Here is a 17,094-nt window from a genome sequence, read left to right on the forward strand (position 1 = left end):
GCTAAAACGGCGAAATGACGACAGTGACCTCATTTCCGATACCCACAAAGGAATTGTAAGTAGTCAAATGTAATTGTTCATTCTTACTTGTCAGAATGCAGTTATATATAGTCACACTGTAATTGTGACTAGTGAAAATGCAGTATTTAATATCTGAAATGTTATTATGGATATTACAATGTTCAGTGTTCAACTGTTCAATGTGAAAAAGGCTTGCCATAATAACAGTATACCAAACGATAGTGTACAAAACCTGTCGGGTGGCTTTTATTGTGAAGAGCAAGCATTTCCTACCGGAAATGCGAATGTTGTTTCTTTTTTTTATGTAACAATCAGACTCAGTCGGGGAATGTACCTTTGCTGTCCTGCGAAGTTTTCTGCAACACGTTTTCAGCTGCGCCTTGCTGTGTAATGGCGACAACAGTATACATTTCTGTTGTAAAGTGAAGGAAACCGGGTGGAAATTAAAGCGTAAGTGTTATATAAAATTTCATCTTTACTACCAGAACTGTGTAACTCGTAGTTGATATTATTTCCGAACTTCCTCCTCTACGAGGGTGACGAGAAGCTAGCAGTTTCTAGCTTTGTTAGCTTCTAAATTCACCTCGTTAAACTCTAGGTCAGTGAAAGTCTTCTTCTTACACAAAATAACGTGTTGTGATTGCTAAGCTAAACTGAGATAAACAAAGTTTTCGATGGAATGAGGCAACGAGCGAGTAAATTGAGCACATGACCTCAACCAGGCTCCAACTCTTTGGGCGATTAGCTAAAGTTCGGCACTAGCTTCCTGCTAGCCAAAGCTGATCTTGTTAGCTAGCCTAACATTGGTTAGCCCGGTGGAAAATGTAAACACAAATTGGTCGTTGCGAAACAAGCGGCAGATTTATCGTATTTTAAGTATATCTTTACATTGTCACTATTTGTAGTTTTGTTTTGTTTTGTTTTTTTATCAGACCTTCGCGTGTTGTTGGGGCTTAGAATACAGACTATTCAAATTGTATTAATTCCTCTTTGCGCTCACTGTTTAGTGCCAACGTTTGGAATCACTTATTGGTGGGCATTTTTAAAGTCAGTGGTCTTCATGTAAAATTAAAGGTCAGCTTTTCCTAGTGTGTCCTGTTACTAAATAAACGTATCTAAATAGGAACTCACTCAAATTTTCTGTCATCACTTTATAGTATGTTATGTTAAATATACAGCATACAAGTTGAAAATTACAGTCCTATCTCATTTACAGAGTATTGTTTTACAGCATGCATGTTAAATTAATTCAGGCAACCCCCGGTCAAGCTTTCTGTCAATGAATCACAGTACTTTGAATTATTTAATATTTAACCTGACAATCTCAGACTTGCTGAATTTATGCTCTGTGAGCCTTATTGAATTTTAAAAAGCCCTCTGGATGCTGTTTGGTGTCTATCTTTAATTTTGTTTTGGTAATGCTATTTAGTTAATAATTACCTAGATTTTGACAACTAAAAGGCATGCTATTGAACCCATAGCACATTTCTCCATAATTTCCATAAACTGAAACTGGGAAGTAATTTGATTAGACAGAATTACCTAGAAATTCACAACAAATTTTCAGCTAATTCCTTGCAAATTATGAGAAATTTGTCGATGAAATTACTGCATAATACAGGACCTGCAAAACAAAGCGATATCTCATTTCATTTCACCCTGTATTTGTACAATCCAGTATTTATCACCTAGCATTTCTGCACTGTCACACCGACTGGCAAACAACAGTTTGATATGCATGAGCTTTCCATTTGTGCTCTGAAGACAGATACAGGTAAAAAAGCCATGCTTTTCCCGGCCACAATTGCTCTTTAAAATGAGTGTGTTTTGTTACTTGGGTCAAATCAGAGGAAGTATTAACACAGTCCGCAGTTATCTCGAACATTACCTCTTTATAGATGAAGCATTTTACTGGAAGGTTTTCTTCAGTAAATGTGAACATCTGATCTTCAAATTCAACAGTTCTTGCTCTGATTTCTAAAGTGTATATGTTGGCTTAAAAATAAGTCTTAAATGACACTAATCCGGTGTCACATTATTCTGGTGAAGAAAACGAGAAGTGCATAAAGTGAGAGAAACCCTTTAATAAGAAGTCATGGAATTGATGGTGCTGCAGTCTCTCATAGAATATGTCCATAGGTTACATCACAGGCTCACCTCCTTTATCATCTTTATCCGAAGCCCACTGAGCAGCATGGATGTGCCTATCTCGGCAGTAGGCAGATGGTATCTCATCTTGTTCTCCATAGTGCAAACCCAGGCCTGAATGGCTTTATTCTTTATTTGCTGGTCCCATGGTGCTGCATAGAGATACCTATAAATAGTACAATTGCATGATCAATTTGCTTTTTGACATAATAAACCAATTTGAGTACTGTAGGTGCAGTTGCATCGTTATTTTTTACCAATGCTGACATTCATATAAAAGTGCTGTCTCATCATGGCTTACCAGATTCCAAGGACAAGTATGTTCCGCTATTGGCTGTAAATTGGACTGTTTAGTAAATAGTACTGAAAACAACTTCAGAGGCATTCACCCCATTGCCTCCTGTCCACACTAGCTGTTCAGCGTTAATTGTCCTTGTGCTTTGGCTGGCACATATAATCCAAATAGAAATTCATTAAGCTGATATTCATTTGTTTCAGAGGAATGTCTGATACTGTAGAAAGCTGAGCTAGTTAAAGGGGAAAAAAGCTAGTAAAAAAGCTGAAGGATTTCCAGTGAGTTTGGTAGGTAAACAAAGTTATAGAAGTTGCAGCATTTATTAATAGTCAACTAGTCCGTGGGTTGTTATTGTCCAAAGCTGTATTAACTGAATGCATTGTCATAATCAGGAAGTCTATCCTTTAGCTGGAATGTCACAGGAAATTAGCATACGCGATGAACTACGTAGCAGAGGACTGTTTTGAAACACTCACTTCCAGTCTTAGAAGCTTGTGTTGTATGCACAAGGGAAATCTTTAAAGGTAGATATTTGTACCAAACTTGCAAAGTCCTAGTTGGCGTCATATAAATTTGGACTTTGTTAAAGCATTAATTAACAGTCTGCCTGGGATTTCTTCTTAAAACACTTCAATTACGCAAAACCTACATTGTCAATCAAAAATTACGAATGCTGTTAGAATGATGTGTCACATGATCCTTGATGATGATCCAAAACCTTCAGCAACTGTGTCAGCACTGTGACTTGCACTAACCTAATGTAACATGCACTAAACTACATGGATATCATTTAGAGTTCAATATCAGTCATTCTGATTCATGACATCAATGAATAGTCTGCTACATTCCAAGTTTCTTTGCTGTTTGCTTATGTATGTAATTGTACTTTTGCAAAATTACAGGCAAAGCAAACTTGAATTATTTGTTTACTGCACTGCAAGAGCCAGCATGATACTACTCTGTAGTCTGAAGGGATATACTTGTTAAAACCATAAACTACTGCAGCCCCAAAAGACACATTTTGTTACTTTTTTTGTCTCCATTCATCTTGACACATTGATTATAATGTAAATCCCCAAAAAGCCACTAACTCGTACCTTGCTTTGCATTGATCTGTTTCCCCAGAAGAAAACCACAAGCTTAAATCATATTACACTGATTATCATCGTATATCATTAGCTGATGCAGATGCTTTTCAGAGTTGACAGTAGGTTGAAACCATTTACTATGGTGCAATAGGCTTCTTCCCGAGGGTTTTCTCAGGAACTGGGAGACCATCCCAGTGTGTGAGCCACATGTCAGGGTTAACAGTGTTTGCAGTCACATGCGCAGTCTCACTTACTCTTGGTGCAGTGCCAAGGCAGGCTTTTCCAATTTAATTGCATGTTGAGAGTGTAATTTCACAGTTACTTGTAGAGTAATTGACTTGCTCTTCTGCCTTGTTTAAATTTTACCCGGCTCACATGCCATTTATCAAGTTTTGTTATGTTGTGGAAATCTGATATTAGGAAGACACATATGCTGGTACCATATAACCCTTGTTGCATAACAACATTTTCTACTGTTGGTGGGTTGTGATGTCGTTACATGCTATGATATACATGGATGGCAATGGAAATGGGACGTAAAAAGATGTCAGTAGTTCCAATAAAAGGCCATTGTACTCGATTCAGTTGCTTATTTGCCTTTGCAAGTCTCCTGCTTCTCAGAGTATAATTGTTTTCACTTTTGCTTGTAATAATCATTGGGTTCAGTGTGACAGTCATAGTATTGGCCATAAAAAATATGGTTATAGATGCAAACACACATAGTGTCTTTATTGTTAAGAAACTGACCTAATTTAATATAGACATACATTGCACAAAATCTGCCACTTTGGGTGCCACAGTTAAAGTTTGGAATGTTCTTCTCTGACTTTCTTACACTACTACTGTACTTCTAGCCAAAAAAAGGCCTTCAGATGACATCAGTTGGAGGAAACTTCAGTTCACATAATGTCATCTTGTTGCTCTTACTATGGAGTTTGTAATTATGGTCAACGACCTTTTCCAGAGCTCCCCCAGAGGACATCTTCTGAGCTCCTAATGATAAAACTCCTCTGGGTGATGTCATCCAGAGGAGTAAATCACGTTGTATAAAATAAGATTTGCATTTCTGGCAAGGTGTGGTTGCTGTGCAGGCATGCTTGACTAATAAACACACTAGGCAAAAGGCACTAAGCAAACTACCAAACAGAGAAGTGACATGCCTGGAAGAATGTCTTAAGTGCCAGAACACTCCTCAAATTAATGGCAATGGAAATGGGATGTAAAAAGATGTCAGTAGTTCCAATAAAAGGCCATTGTACTCGATTCAGTTGCTTATTTGCCTTTGCAAGTCTCCTGCTTCTCAGAGTATAATTGTTTTCACTTTTGCTTGTAATAATCATTGGGTTCAGTGTGACAGTCATAGTATTGGCCATAAAAAATATGGTTATAGATGCAAACACACATAGTGTCTTTATTGTCACTGGGAGATCAGCACAGGGCAGTGACTCACCTGCTGTTGTCCTGTGTGGCTTAACTTTAAGATATATGCATGCTTTGGATATAAAATGTAGCTCTTAAACTTTGCTAATGGCTTTTAAGAGCTGTAGCTATTTTATGATTTTCTTTTTTTCTTTGATTCATCTTTTAGAATTGACAAAATGGCAGCATTATAGCAGTGTCAGAGTGGTGTTTGTTGTTTTTTGTTTTTAATATTTCCCACCTGTAATTCAAGCTGCAGTTATGTTTTAGTTGGATTACGCTATAGAGGGTAAACGGCATAGAGTAAGTGAAGTGTCTTTTCTAAATCCAAACAGATCCTGTTACCACTGTTGGTTCTTTCAATATATCTTTAAGAGGACTAGATGTTTTCGCTGCCAATATATTATAGTGATTATTTTAGGTACAAGGTATGTGGATTAAACTTTCAGGACACCTTCCGTGATCAGTTTATCATTTCAGTGCTGATAAATGAAGAAATAATTCAATTTATATTATTTAGTCAGTATGGAAGAGAAACGTAACATATACATGCATTCAGCGAGGTACCAGATTTCTATCTAACTGTGCAAATGAAAGAATCATTTTTAACAAATATCATCTTTAATACATAAATGGTTAAGTAAAGCCTGTTTGTTATCACAAGTGGAGAAAAAACATACCCAGTCAGACCAAAGTTTATAGGTTAAGAGACTGAGAATTAGTGATTAGTAGAATTGTTGCCCCAGTTGAGATTTACTGTGGAATTAGTCAACATTTGGCTCCCTGTGGAATTGTCCTGAAATTAGTCCCTAATGAAATAGGGTCATGTTGAAGACCAGAGAAGGCAATGTCCCACACAAACTATTCAAATTCCCATGGTCTAAGCCTGTCTCTAATTCCAGCATGTTTTTTCCCTGTAATTGCGTAGTTCTGTCAAAAGCTTTATAAAGATGTTTTTAACACTTTTTTTAGTATTTTAATAATACACTGAACCAGCTTTTTTATTGGCTAATAATTGAAATATTAGACATTAATTATGTTAAGAAACTGACCTAATTTAATATAGACATACATTGCACAAAATCTGCCACTTTGGGTGCCACAGTTAAAGTTTGGAATGTTCTTCTCTGACTTTCTTACACTACTACTGTACTTCTAGTCAAAAAAAGGCCTTCAGATGACATCAGTTGGAGGAAACTTCAGTTCACATAATGTCATCTTGTTGCTCTTACTATGGAGTTTGTAATTATGGTCAACGACCTTTTCCAGAGCTCCCCCAGAGGACATCTTCTGAGCTCCTAATGATAAAACTCCTCTGGGTGATGTCATCCAGAGGAGTAAATCACGTTGTATAAAATAAGATTCGCATTTCTGGCAAGGTGTGGTTGCTGTGCAGGCATGCTTGACTAATAAACACACTAGGCAAAAGGCACTAAGCAAACTACCAAACAGAGAAGTGACATGCCTGGAAGAATGTCTTAAGTGCCAGAACACTCCTCAAATTATCAAAGGGATGGTCTTGTTACAGACACAAGTAAAGACATAACATTTTTACATATGACGTCCAGACATATTGAGAAACAAATCCGAACATAGTCAGAAGTTGTACTTTCACACATGTAACACACAGAAAGTGATTGTCTGCGTCATACATACTCTCATAGGGAGAAACTAATTGTAGTGAGGTGTGGCACCTTAGAACATGCATGATAGGAAAAAGTGTGCTGTGGGAAATACCGCCTTTTGTTACACCACATTCAAGCCCTATCATTTAAAAAAAGAAAGAAAAGCCAAGCCAGTCACTTGATAGAAATATAGTAGTAGAAATACTCACTTGCTCACTGTAAATAATCTGGACAATTGCACACTGTCAGTATTTACACATGGCCCCATCAAACATTACTCTGACTTTGTACTAGTGGGCTTACAGGATAAAGTCTGGGCCGTGTAACGTAGACATTTGCGCTCTCACTCACAGCACCTCTTATTTCCAGAGAAGTCCAGGGGTGCAGTGTATGTATGACAGCAGCACTACAGTTTGCTTCCATGTGATTGTGTTTTGTTTTGTTTTTTTGCGGCAGAACATTAAAAATGTAACCCATTCAGCTCAGCACCTTATGTTTCCTGCTTCTTCTTTTTTTTTTTTCCCCCAGGCTTGTGTCCTCCATCTGGGCGTCTCCACCTCAACAGAATCCCTTCATCACTGTGATTTAAATCAGGGACAGACCACATCAATGATTTCAAGATATCCTATACGAGCGTCAAGCAACTATGTCCTAGCTAACAGTTGCAAAGTCCCCACCTCTTAAACAACCTCAGTCCCTCTCTCCATCTTCCCCCTTCATTGTTCCTTATTTCCTTTACTCTTGGTGATTTCTGGTTGTTGTACCAGTGGCATCCCATCTGGCATGATGAGCAGCCTGCGCCAGCAGCATCATGGCGGCACAGGCTCAGAGCGAGACCTTCAATCTGCTGCCTCCTCTGTTAGCCTCCCTTCAGTTAGAAAGACCTCCAACAAGCGTCGTCTGTCACTCCATGCCTTCTTTGGTCGACGACGCCCTCCTGACTCCGACATCAAACGCAAGTCAAGGCCTCTGCAAGTTGGAGCTGCCGTGGACAGCATTGTCAGCACTGAAAATGTGCAGTCAGAGACTTTAAATGATAAAACTTCTGCCCACTCTGCACAGGGTGTAGCATCGACTTCATCAGTATCTGAATCTGCATCAGAGCTGTTGGAGTGCCCTCTGTGCTTACTTCACCATACACGTGAACACTTTCCACATATCATGACCTGTCACCATCGGTCCTGTGCAGACTGCCTGCGACAGTATCTGCGCATCGAGATCTCAGAGTCTCGTGTTAACATCAGCTGCCCCGAGTGCTCCGAGCGCTTCAATCCCCATGACATCCAGCTGATCCTGGGAGACCGAGCCCTTATGGAGAAGTATGAGGAGTTTATGCTGAGGAGGTGGTTGGTGGCAGAACCTGACTGTCGCTGGTGCCCTGCCCCAGACTGTGGGTAAGAAACAGAAAATAATAAACACTATACTGGATAACATATTAGGACAACTTGCTTATTGCATAGCTCAAAGCTTTCATTTTTTATTTTTGTTTGTTTGTTTTTAAGAGCTCCAGGATGACATTTTTATTTATTGTTTTTGCGCTATCCATTTGACATTTAAAGCTGTACAGCATACTCTTATTTACAGGGTCTAATTTAGCGCGTAAGCCAATAGATTTTAAGCATTGATTTTTAAGACATGATTTCCTAATAAACTAACAACTTTTAATATTTCAGAATCTGTTTCACTTACCTGAGATGTGCCTGATGTTCTGCACTTCCAATATAACCATTACACATGTTCCAGAATAATATAAGCAGCTACATTAGGCAACTTTCAAGGTTGTAATGTGGCCTTTTGAAGTTCCCCCAAGCTTCTGCATTGATGGCAAAGTTATAAATAACTCATATTATAAATAGGCAGCTTATTCTGTCGGCCTAATGAGTCAGTTAAAAAAAGATGTTCCAGCAAGTGTGTGATGATGTCTGTTGTTATCACACAGTACCTATTTTCTTTTTTTGTATATATGGTTACGTCAGTTCAGGTTTATTTTTGTTGCCTCATTTACTATAATTATAGTAAATCTTAGTAAAACTTAGGAATAAAGTTGTTTTAGTTTTGAATAAAGAGAATAAAGCCATGAAATAGCAGAACCATGAAGAGCATAAAAAAAAAGGCCAAGTTTAACTTCAAAGCTTAAAATTAGAATATTTCGTATTGCAAATTATTAGTTTCAAGTGACATGGGGTTCAGCAAACCCTCTTAGGTTAGGGTCGGGTTTGCTCACTGGCCCTTAACTGAGACACCTTATGTCACGACCACTGCCATACACGCAGTGTACTTGTTCTGCTAAACTGCACTTACAGCAGTCTGTCTGTCTATTTATTTAGCAAAGATGCTGCCTGAGCTGTTCAAAGAACACTCTTTGTGCTTTCACAGAGTTTTGGTGCACTAGCCCAACATTCCCTGTGGTCAGTATCATCATTAGTTGGGTTTTGACAGGTTGGTAAATTTAGTAATTTGGCAGGTTGGTAAATTTAGTAATGGGTTTACCCTTCGCTCTCTCTTGACATTGTTTTATCAACACTGCTCACCCTGTCTGATGGAATAATGGCTCTTTCATGACTTTGTTTCAGCTCTTGTTCTCATCCTCTGAATAGCTCACCACTGGCTCACTGCCACCCTCTCTAATGGTTAATGCTTTCACTTTTAATCGTTGTACAATTGCACTTGGGCTTTGCTGGTCACCTCATCAATTTAGTTGTTGTAGGTAGTTGTTTCATGAGTCAAAATTGGAGAGGAATGCAGTTGTTAAGCTGAAATGTATGCCCTCCCATCAGTCTGTCTCACCAAGGTGTTAGTGGAGACTGTCTAGACTGGATCGCTTTTAGGTGTTTGTTTACACACAACCCACACTGCTTGACTGTCAGACACATCATTTATGAAGATGGTAAAATCCGGATTTTATAAAATCCATTAACCTGTTAATCATTTGTTAATCTTTTTTTAAAGTTTGTTTTTTTGGTTTGTATCATCTGAAAACCATTATTCATGGCTAAAAAATTTTAGGCCACCTTCACTTTTGTTTTTCAGTTTTACTTTATGAATCAATCCCTTGACCTAACTTTTTTGACAAAGTTCATGACATGATTGCATAACTTTAGCCATAATTACGCAACCTTTGGCTTTCGATATATCTAATCACCCTCCTCTATTTAAGAGCCACAGCAGAACGTTCCAAGATTTCATTTAGAAAAATATGGACACTAAATTGTTTGCTTTTTATTAATTCTGTTTTTAGTAAATTTGCTTTCATTTGATAGATCTATTTATTAAATTTTTCATAAAAGTTGGAGCAGGATTTGTTTCAATAAATGATACTATTAGTATTAAAAGTAGTGCTTGTTTATATTTGAAAGGTATTTTTGAAGATGCATTTTTGATGTCAGGTGATGTTACCAGGTCTATTGGATTAAATGATAAATTAAACAAAAACATAATTACTTGGCTAATAGGTCTGTGTGTGTGCGCATGCACAAGTTTTTGTGAAAAGCGGAATAAACAGCTCTGCCTTGCTCTAGGCTTTGCTCTGCATTATTATTTGTATAAATGTACTTTGTTATAGATTTTTACAGTATTTTTGGTGAATCATTGTGACTTCCACACTGGGCCTTTACGTTGTGCACACAGAGACTTTATAAATTGCCCAGTTAATACGAGTGTTTTTAATTTTTTCTCATTGTCTCTCCCTTACATTCCTGTTGGATCAGGGTTTAAATGAGCTAGATTGTCAAGAGTTTTAAACATTTATAAAGTCTGCACATTTATGTTTTTATGTAACAAACATATCTTATGGTGGTAGATTGCTCCTCAATGTTGTCCTCCAGAACTACTCCTTAACTTGTCTTTTTTGTTCCGCTGACCCCTAGTGTTGTGCTAAATTACTACACCTGTGTTGCTTACTATTAACTGTTAATCATGGCTGTGTTTTTCTTCTCTCAGTTACGCAGTCATTGCGTTTGGCTGTGCCAGCTGCCCAAAGATCACTTGTGGGCGTGAGGGCTGTGGGACAGAATTCTGCTACCACTGCAAACAGCTGTGGCATCCCAACCAGACATGTGACACGGCACGGCAACAAAGGGCTCTGAACCTCCGGCTAAGGAGTTTCAGGGCATCCACCCACAGATACAGCCAAGAAAGTGGAGCTGCAGGTAATAAATACTTTAATAACTAATTGCTGCAGAAATAAATACCTGCATGCAGGCTAACAATACACATCTTTATCTTCAGCATCTCAATAACTTCTTTTAAGCTTTACCCACTATCTCAACAGCATATGCATCCTAACATTTTATTAAATAAATATTGAAAATGGTTCTCCGGCTTCCCCTCAACCTCCACTAGGAAATGACATCAAGCCATGTCCACGTTGTGCTGCCTACATCATTAAGATGAATGATGGAAGCTGTAATCACATGACATGTGCTGTCTGCGGCTGTGAGTTTTGCTGGCTCTGCATGAAGGAGATCTCTGACCTGCACTATTTAAGGTGAGACAAATGTACAGCTTTCATAAATCTTAAATTGCATTTCCTCCAGTGGTTTTGATCTGATTAATTATTTGTCAGTGTTAGAATTGGTATGTTTGACTTTGGAAAAAGTTGTTTTACAAAATATTGTAAATTCAGATTCGACCTTTACCACAGCTTTCAATGCAAAGGTTTGTTACAATTTTTGTTTTAAATGCATATTCTTCTAGATTTCAATAACACAAAAGGAAAAAAGGAATGTATGTTCTCTACTTTCTGAAAGGATTTTTATGCTAAATGCCTTAATAGCTGCTTCAGTTATTTTGTAAATATAATTCACACTGGCTTGCACTCACTTTTCTGTCTCTAATTGTTATCCTGATTAACCATTTCCTTCCCCTCTCTCCCATCTTCTCAGTCCGTCCGGCTGTACCTTCTGGGGAAAGAAGCCATGGAGCAGAAAGAAGAAGATATTGTGGCAGCTCGGCACGTTGGTAGGAGCACCCGTGGGTATCGCCCTTATTGCTGGTATTGCCATCCCTGCAATGATCATTGGCATTCCAGTTTATGTGGGCAGAAAGGTGAGCAGTGTATATAATAGCAATAATCAAAACCATCACTTCGGATAAATGGAAACAGAGAGACCTGTGAAAAATGAACAGACGAGCCAGCAGTGGTACATTTGTAGTTTTAGGGAGACAATCATCTTGGAAACCTGAATAACTGTTGACATAGGGTTTAGTTTAAGTGGGTTTTTGGTTTTGTATTAATGCAGATAAAGACTCACCAGCTTAAAAACCCAAACATTTAAATAATATACACTTCAGTTTAATTAAAATAATATTATTAAAGTCATGTTTGCTTATATTCTTAATTGCTTAATTCTTTTAGATCCACAATCGTTATGAGGGCAAGGACATGTCTAAACACAAGAGGAACTTGGTAATAGCTGGTGGTGTGACACTGTCTGTAATCGTGTCACCTGTGGTTGCAGCCGTCACTGTTGGTATGAAAGTGTTTTTCTCTCTTATCCTGACTGACTGTTTGTCAGCTACATTTTAAATAATTAAACTGCCTTCAGGCGCTAGTCTCGAGTATAAATCTTGTCTAATAGAGGTGTAAATGCTGGAAAGTAAAAAACTCTTAGTAATGACCCTTAATTTTAAAAGTATTACCATTTCAGAACTTTAACCCCGAGTAGACTTTAACTGTTTTGTGTTTGTGTTTACATTTTTTTTTGCAGGCATCGGCGTTCCCATCATGCTTGCTTATGTCTATGGAGTTGTCCCAATCTCACTGTGTCGGAGCGGTGGCTGTGGAGTGTCTGCTGGCAATGGCAGAGGGGTGCGAATTGAGTTTGATGACGAAAACGACAACATAGGTAGTGGGACTGCAGCCACAGGTAATTTTCTCAGACTCCTCGGGGTAAGAGCAATACTTGGCAAAGGGCAAATATATAGGTTAAAGAAACTTGATTACATAGTGAGACAAAAATCTTGTATACCGTAGTTATGTTTCAGAATTATAGTCCCTCCTTTGTATGGCTGTTAGGCTGGTGTGTATGTGTTATTATACACATCATATTCTCATTACAGTCATAGAAACATAATTTAAAACAAATACCATCAGCCCTATATCAAGCATGGAACACAATCTTGGGTATGATTCTCACATTTGTGTGGCATGCACACCTAAATATGTCTACACACACACTATTCACAGCCCATTAAGTGCTAAAACAGCTGATGAAAGATGTAGACAAGTGTTTGAACTGGCTGATGGTGTGAAATGACTGGCGCACCATCAGTGTTTTTTTTTTTTCTGTTGGCACGTGCTTTTCACTGTCAAAATGACGTCTGTGAGGTCGAGCTAATCCTGCTTTCGCAGGCGGTGTTGACTTGACTTTCTCACAGCTTTTGTCAGTACTCTGAATGATAATTCTTGAATCCACAAGACCAGAGACCTTTCTAGGAAAGTAAAGTGACACACCCTGAGTATTCAGTAATCAGTTGTTTTAAGATACACTGTAAGACTGTATAATGCCAGAAAAGTCATTGATCTAAGTTGATAAGTGTTTGTGTTCTTCTTTTTTTCATCTTTATATCTCTCTTCAGATTTTGACTCATTTTGTTCTTTCACCACTGTGTTTTCTTTAGTTTTTACCAGCATTTGTTTTCAATCACTTTTTGCACCATGTCCTACAAGTTCACTGGATACAGAGATGCTGTACATTTTTGTTTCTCAAGTAACCATTTTTTAGTGCTTTTGCATACTTAGTAGTGTAGTAGATGTTGATGGGTTGAATTCTGGTTTATTAGTAAAGTTATTTTATGAGACACAGCCTTCTGTAAATCAATTAAAGGAGAATCATATTTGCCTGTTGCCCCTCATCTTCCTAGACACAACCTCAGTAGCAGAGACACGGCTCAACAATCCAAGCCTGGGCGATGGAGTGAGTGTGGGTGGGCTGACCGGTCTAAGTCTCAGTGTCAGTGGGAGCCACATGGAGCGCTGTGGTATGAGTTCCACCCAGCGGGACAACATGAGTGACAACGCCAGCACTACAGCTCTTGCTGGGACCAGCATAACTGGCAGCATGTCCAGCAGCTACTACAACAGGTAATAGATTAGGACTCACCATCTCTTGGTTGTAATGAGAGCTTAAACTTTAAAATATTGCAGAAATTGGTCTATATGTAAAATGGCACAAATGTCACATGACCAGGAAAGCGTGTATTATTTTATGCATGTATGTTAGTATTGGCTCTATAATATTGCAGTTGATGCATATCATGGAATAGTCCTAGATAAGATCTTTTGTCTTGGAGAAAATCTAAAACACCCATGTTCCCATGTTTGCACTTTTACTCACGCATGTCAATGTGTGTACTCTGGTGTAAGTCATTTTAGTACTGCCACTGTGTTCTTCTATATGTAACATACCAAACATTTACTGATTCATCATGATTTGAGTTTTTATATCGTGTGTCAATTTTTATTTCCAGGATGGAAGTGCAGGCTGATGTCCAGAAAGAGCGCTGCAGTCTAAGTGGGGAGTCAGCTACCGTCAGTCTCGGGACAATTAGTGACAACGCAAGCACCAAAGCTATGGCAGGATCCATCCTCAATGCCTACATGCCTCTCGAAAGGTCTGCAGCCACAGATCACACTCACCCTGCTTGTAGCACAAGCAGATTATGACCTGTTATCAGAACCAAATAAAAAAATTGTCCCAATTCTCCCATATGGCTTGTGGTCAATTTCATTAAAAGCATGTTTTTAAGACCCCATATCTCAGTTCTCAGGTTACCAGAACAAAGGTTCCTAATTGTGACCCATTTAAACTTTAGGACTTATGGTTGTTGAGCTTTTTCTAAGCTCCAATACCTGGAGTTGGATCAGCAAAGTTTGAGTGGTAATTAAAAAAAAAAAAAAGGCTGTCTCAAAGACATTTATTGATGTTCCACTGCCTTGTTCTAATTTCTAGAAGTTTTTTTTATTTTACTTTTTTTAATGCAATTTTGACAGGGGATCATGTGTATCCACACCCACATGAAGCAGTTTTACTCAGTAGTTTCATTCTGTTTACTTGAGTTTATCCTCTTATAAAACGGATATAGTTATTTCTAAGTAAATCCAAAAATAAATATGCAGATGCTGAAATGATTTGTTGTTTTAAGAAGTCGGTGTTGAGTTGTTTTTGTTTTGCAGAGACAACAGTCTGGAAGTTCAGGCAGATGTGGAGTCCAAACAGGGGAATGTGAGACACGGCAGTGCCAGCAGTAGCCTGGATGAGGCCGGCTGTAGCAGCAGCACTGCCGGGCTCAAAGGTAGCAGGGGTGACACATGCTCATGTTCTTGCCCCTCCGCCTGCTGCTGTGCGCAGCATGACAGCCAATGCTGCCCTTCGTCTACTACTACATGTACTACAATTGGCAAAAAGAGAGAAGGAAAGATCTGGAAAAAACCTAATGGCAGCAGAGGAGAAACTAAAATTAATGAAACACATGAAGATATGGATGCTCAGCTATTGGAACAGCGCAGCACTAACTCCTCTGAGTTTGATTCTCCATCCCTGAGCGGCAGTCTGCCTTCAGTCGCCGACTCGCACTGTAGCCACTTCTCATCAGAGCTCAGCTGCTCAGACCCCGAATCCTCAAGACCCTCTCACCCCTCCTGCTCTGCCCCAACTGAACCCCACCCTCATCATCCATCCACCGCCTTCAGTGAAGTCACCATCACACCCATGCCTGAGGTGGAGAACGTCCATCTGGAGAATTTTCCATCTCAAAATAGCCATGCAGCCTTCACCCACCGCCTATTGTCTTCATCCCCACCTGCTTCTCCAAAAGAGGGAAGTAGTGGGACCTTTCTGTATATCAGTGAGGAGAATGATAGAGACAAAGACCCTGAGAAAGATGAGAACACCAACGACAGTTGCGTACAACCTGTGAGCCCAACAAGGAAGTGCTGTATACAAACAAATATCTGAGGCAACTCATCAGTCCTTCTGGCATGGCGGTGTTACCACTGCTCAGTTAGCCTTGTCGTCAATGCTAACTTCACTCAGAGTTGGTCTGCTATATTGGCCAGGGTTAAGGCTATACGTTTTATTTTAAATTTCTTTTGCTGCGGAGGCAGGAATGTTGTCTGAATGTCAGTTCGTTTAGTTACAGACAGGCTCAAGGTCTAAGTTGGAGAGAAATTGCCGAACGATGTAAAAAGGAGCAACGTTAGTCAAAGCAGATGGTTTTTTCTGTTCTTCAGTGAGAGAACAATAAACGTTAAGCTGTTTTTGAACCAGCAGGGCCTACAGAAGGTTAAAGACAGAAAGTATGTGGACAGGTGTAAAGCAGGTTATCACGTGTGGTGAGATTTTACAGAAGGCTGATACTAAATCTATCCAGCTATTATGATGATCTGCAAAGTATGTACCCAAACCCTTGACACTTTTTTCCCCCCATTCTTGATGCTTGGCAGACCTGATCAAGCTGGATAGGAGGAAGTAATTGTAATTGTTTTTCTTGTGGGTTTGCGTGATTTAGAGATGTCAACACTGTGGTCCACCACTGTGCCACTAATTCATTTAGGGATTTTGTAAAATGGCAAAAAAAATAAATAAATAAAACTGCAAAGGACTGGGGGACCTCTCATTAAGTCTATAAACCTGAGAGGGACCAGTCCGCACAGTAGCAGATTTTATTTTTCCACTATCACCTATAAGAAAAAATACTATTTGTTTTTGTTTAATATGTGATGGTTTTTGTGCTTTTATTTTCCATTTTTGGAAAGTTGTTTTTTATGTCAAAGCCCTGTGTTGGGTCCAAATATATGGTATAATCCGGTAAAAAGCCCTTCTATATTGTGGAATAAGGACTGATTATAAGCCTTTGTCTGCACTAGTAAAATAATATCTTTGGGCAATTGCACCTGTGGAAGTGTAACCAAGTATTCAATGCATTTCTTGTGTATCAGTGAATCATGGAGGGTGTATTCGAAAAAGGGAAATTTTAAGTTATTCTATGTAAACATAAATGCAAAAAAGCCCAATTCTTTAAAATTTAAACTGTAGCATTTCTTACAAATTTTAGGGATTACTTTAGTAATTATTCACTAAAGTCAGCCAGTGTATTTGCAATAAAAAATAAAAATGTAAGTAACTTTGCAAGAAGCATAGATGTGTCCACTCAGTCACATCAACTTTAGAACAAAGATTGTGCAATGAGAGCCTCCACTTGTGTATTCAAGCATATTTTTCAGTAGTGAATGTACAGTATAACAATATTACTTTTTGTTTTCTCCCAGTTCTATCCAAATAAAAATATTTTTTAATCAGAGCTTTGGTTGTATTTTAACTGCACTGTGGTTTAAGATTATTTCTTAAATCCTTGCAAATAATTTTATATTTGTTGGACCCACAGTGCCTTTTGGAGGAAAAAACCCTTTTATATAGTGTTTTTATTTTGTTCAGATTTTTTTGTTCTGTATTTCTTCAAATGAACATAAAAAACTGGATAAATTGTTTGCCTTGTA

General features: G+C 38.6%; 1 protein-coding gene across 1 annotated transcript; it reads left to right on the forward strand.

Annotated features, from left to right (window-relative positions):
* Positions 1-311: 311 nt before the first annotated feature.
* On the forward strand, positions 312-16,898 carry LOC137125027 (E3 ubiquitin-protein ligase RNF19A-like). The gene is made up of 10 exons (XM_067499907.1): positions 312-471; positions 7,125-7,990; positions 10,536-10,744; positions 10,938-11,082; positions 11,480-11,642; positions 11,953-12,067; positions 12,305-12,463; positions 13,461-13,680; positions 14,067-14,210; positions 14,773-16,898. Exons 2-10 carry the CDS (start codon positions 7,380-7,382, stop codon positions 15,551-15,553), a joined length of 2,547 nt encoding a protein of 848 aa, XP_067356008.1. The 5' UTR covers positions 312-471; positions 7,125-7,379; the 3' UTR covers positions 15,554-16,898.
* Positions 16,899-17,094: the final 196 nt, after the last annotated feature.

This window comes from Channa argus, chromosome 1 (assembly GCF_033026475.1).
Source record: "Channa argus isolate prfri chromosome 1, Channa argus male v1.0, whole genome shotgun sequence".
Classification (NCBI taxonomy): domain Eukaryota; kingdom Metazoa; phylum Chordata; class Actinopteri; order Anabantiformes; family Channidae; genus Channa; species Channa argus.

What these genes read in the sequence shown, in the direction of transcription:
- LOC137125027 (XM_067499907.1), top strand. Translation starts at nt 7,380, where the DNA reads ATGATGAGCAGCCTGCGCCAGCAGCATCATGGCGGCACAGGCTCAGAG. An exon ending in CCAAGAAAGTGGAGCTGCAG is followed by an intron (nt 10,745 to 10,937) that starts GTAATAAATACT and finishes AACCTCCACTAG; the next exon opens with GAAATGACATCAAGCCATGT. An exon ending in TCTGACCTGCACTATTTAAG is followed by an intron (nt 11,083 to 11,479) that starts GTGAGACAAATG and finishes CCATCTTCTCAG; the next exon opens with TCCGTCCGGCTGTACCTTCT.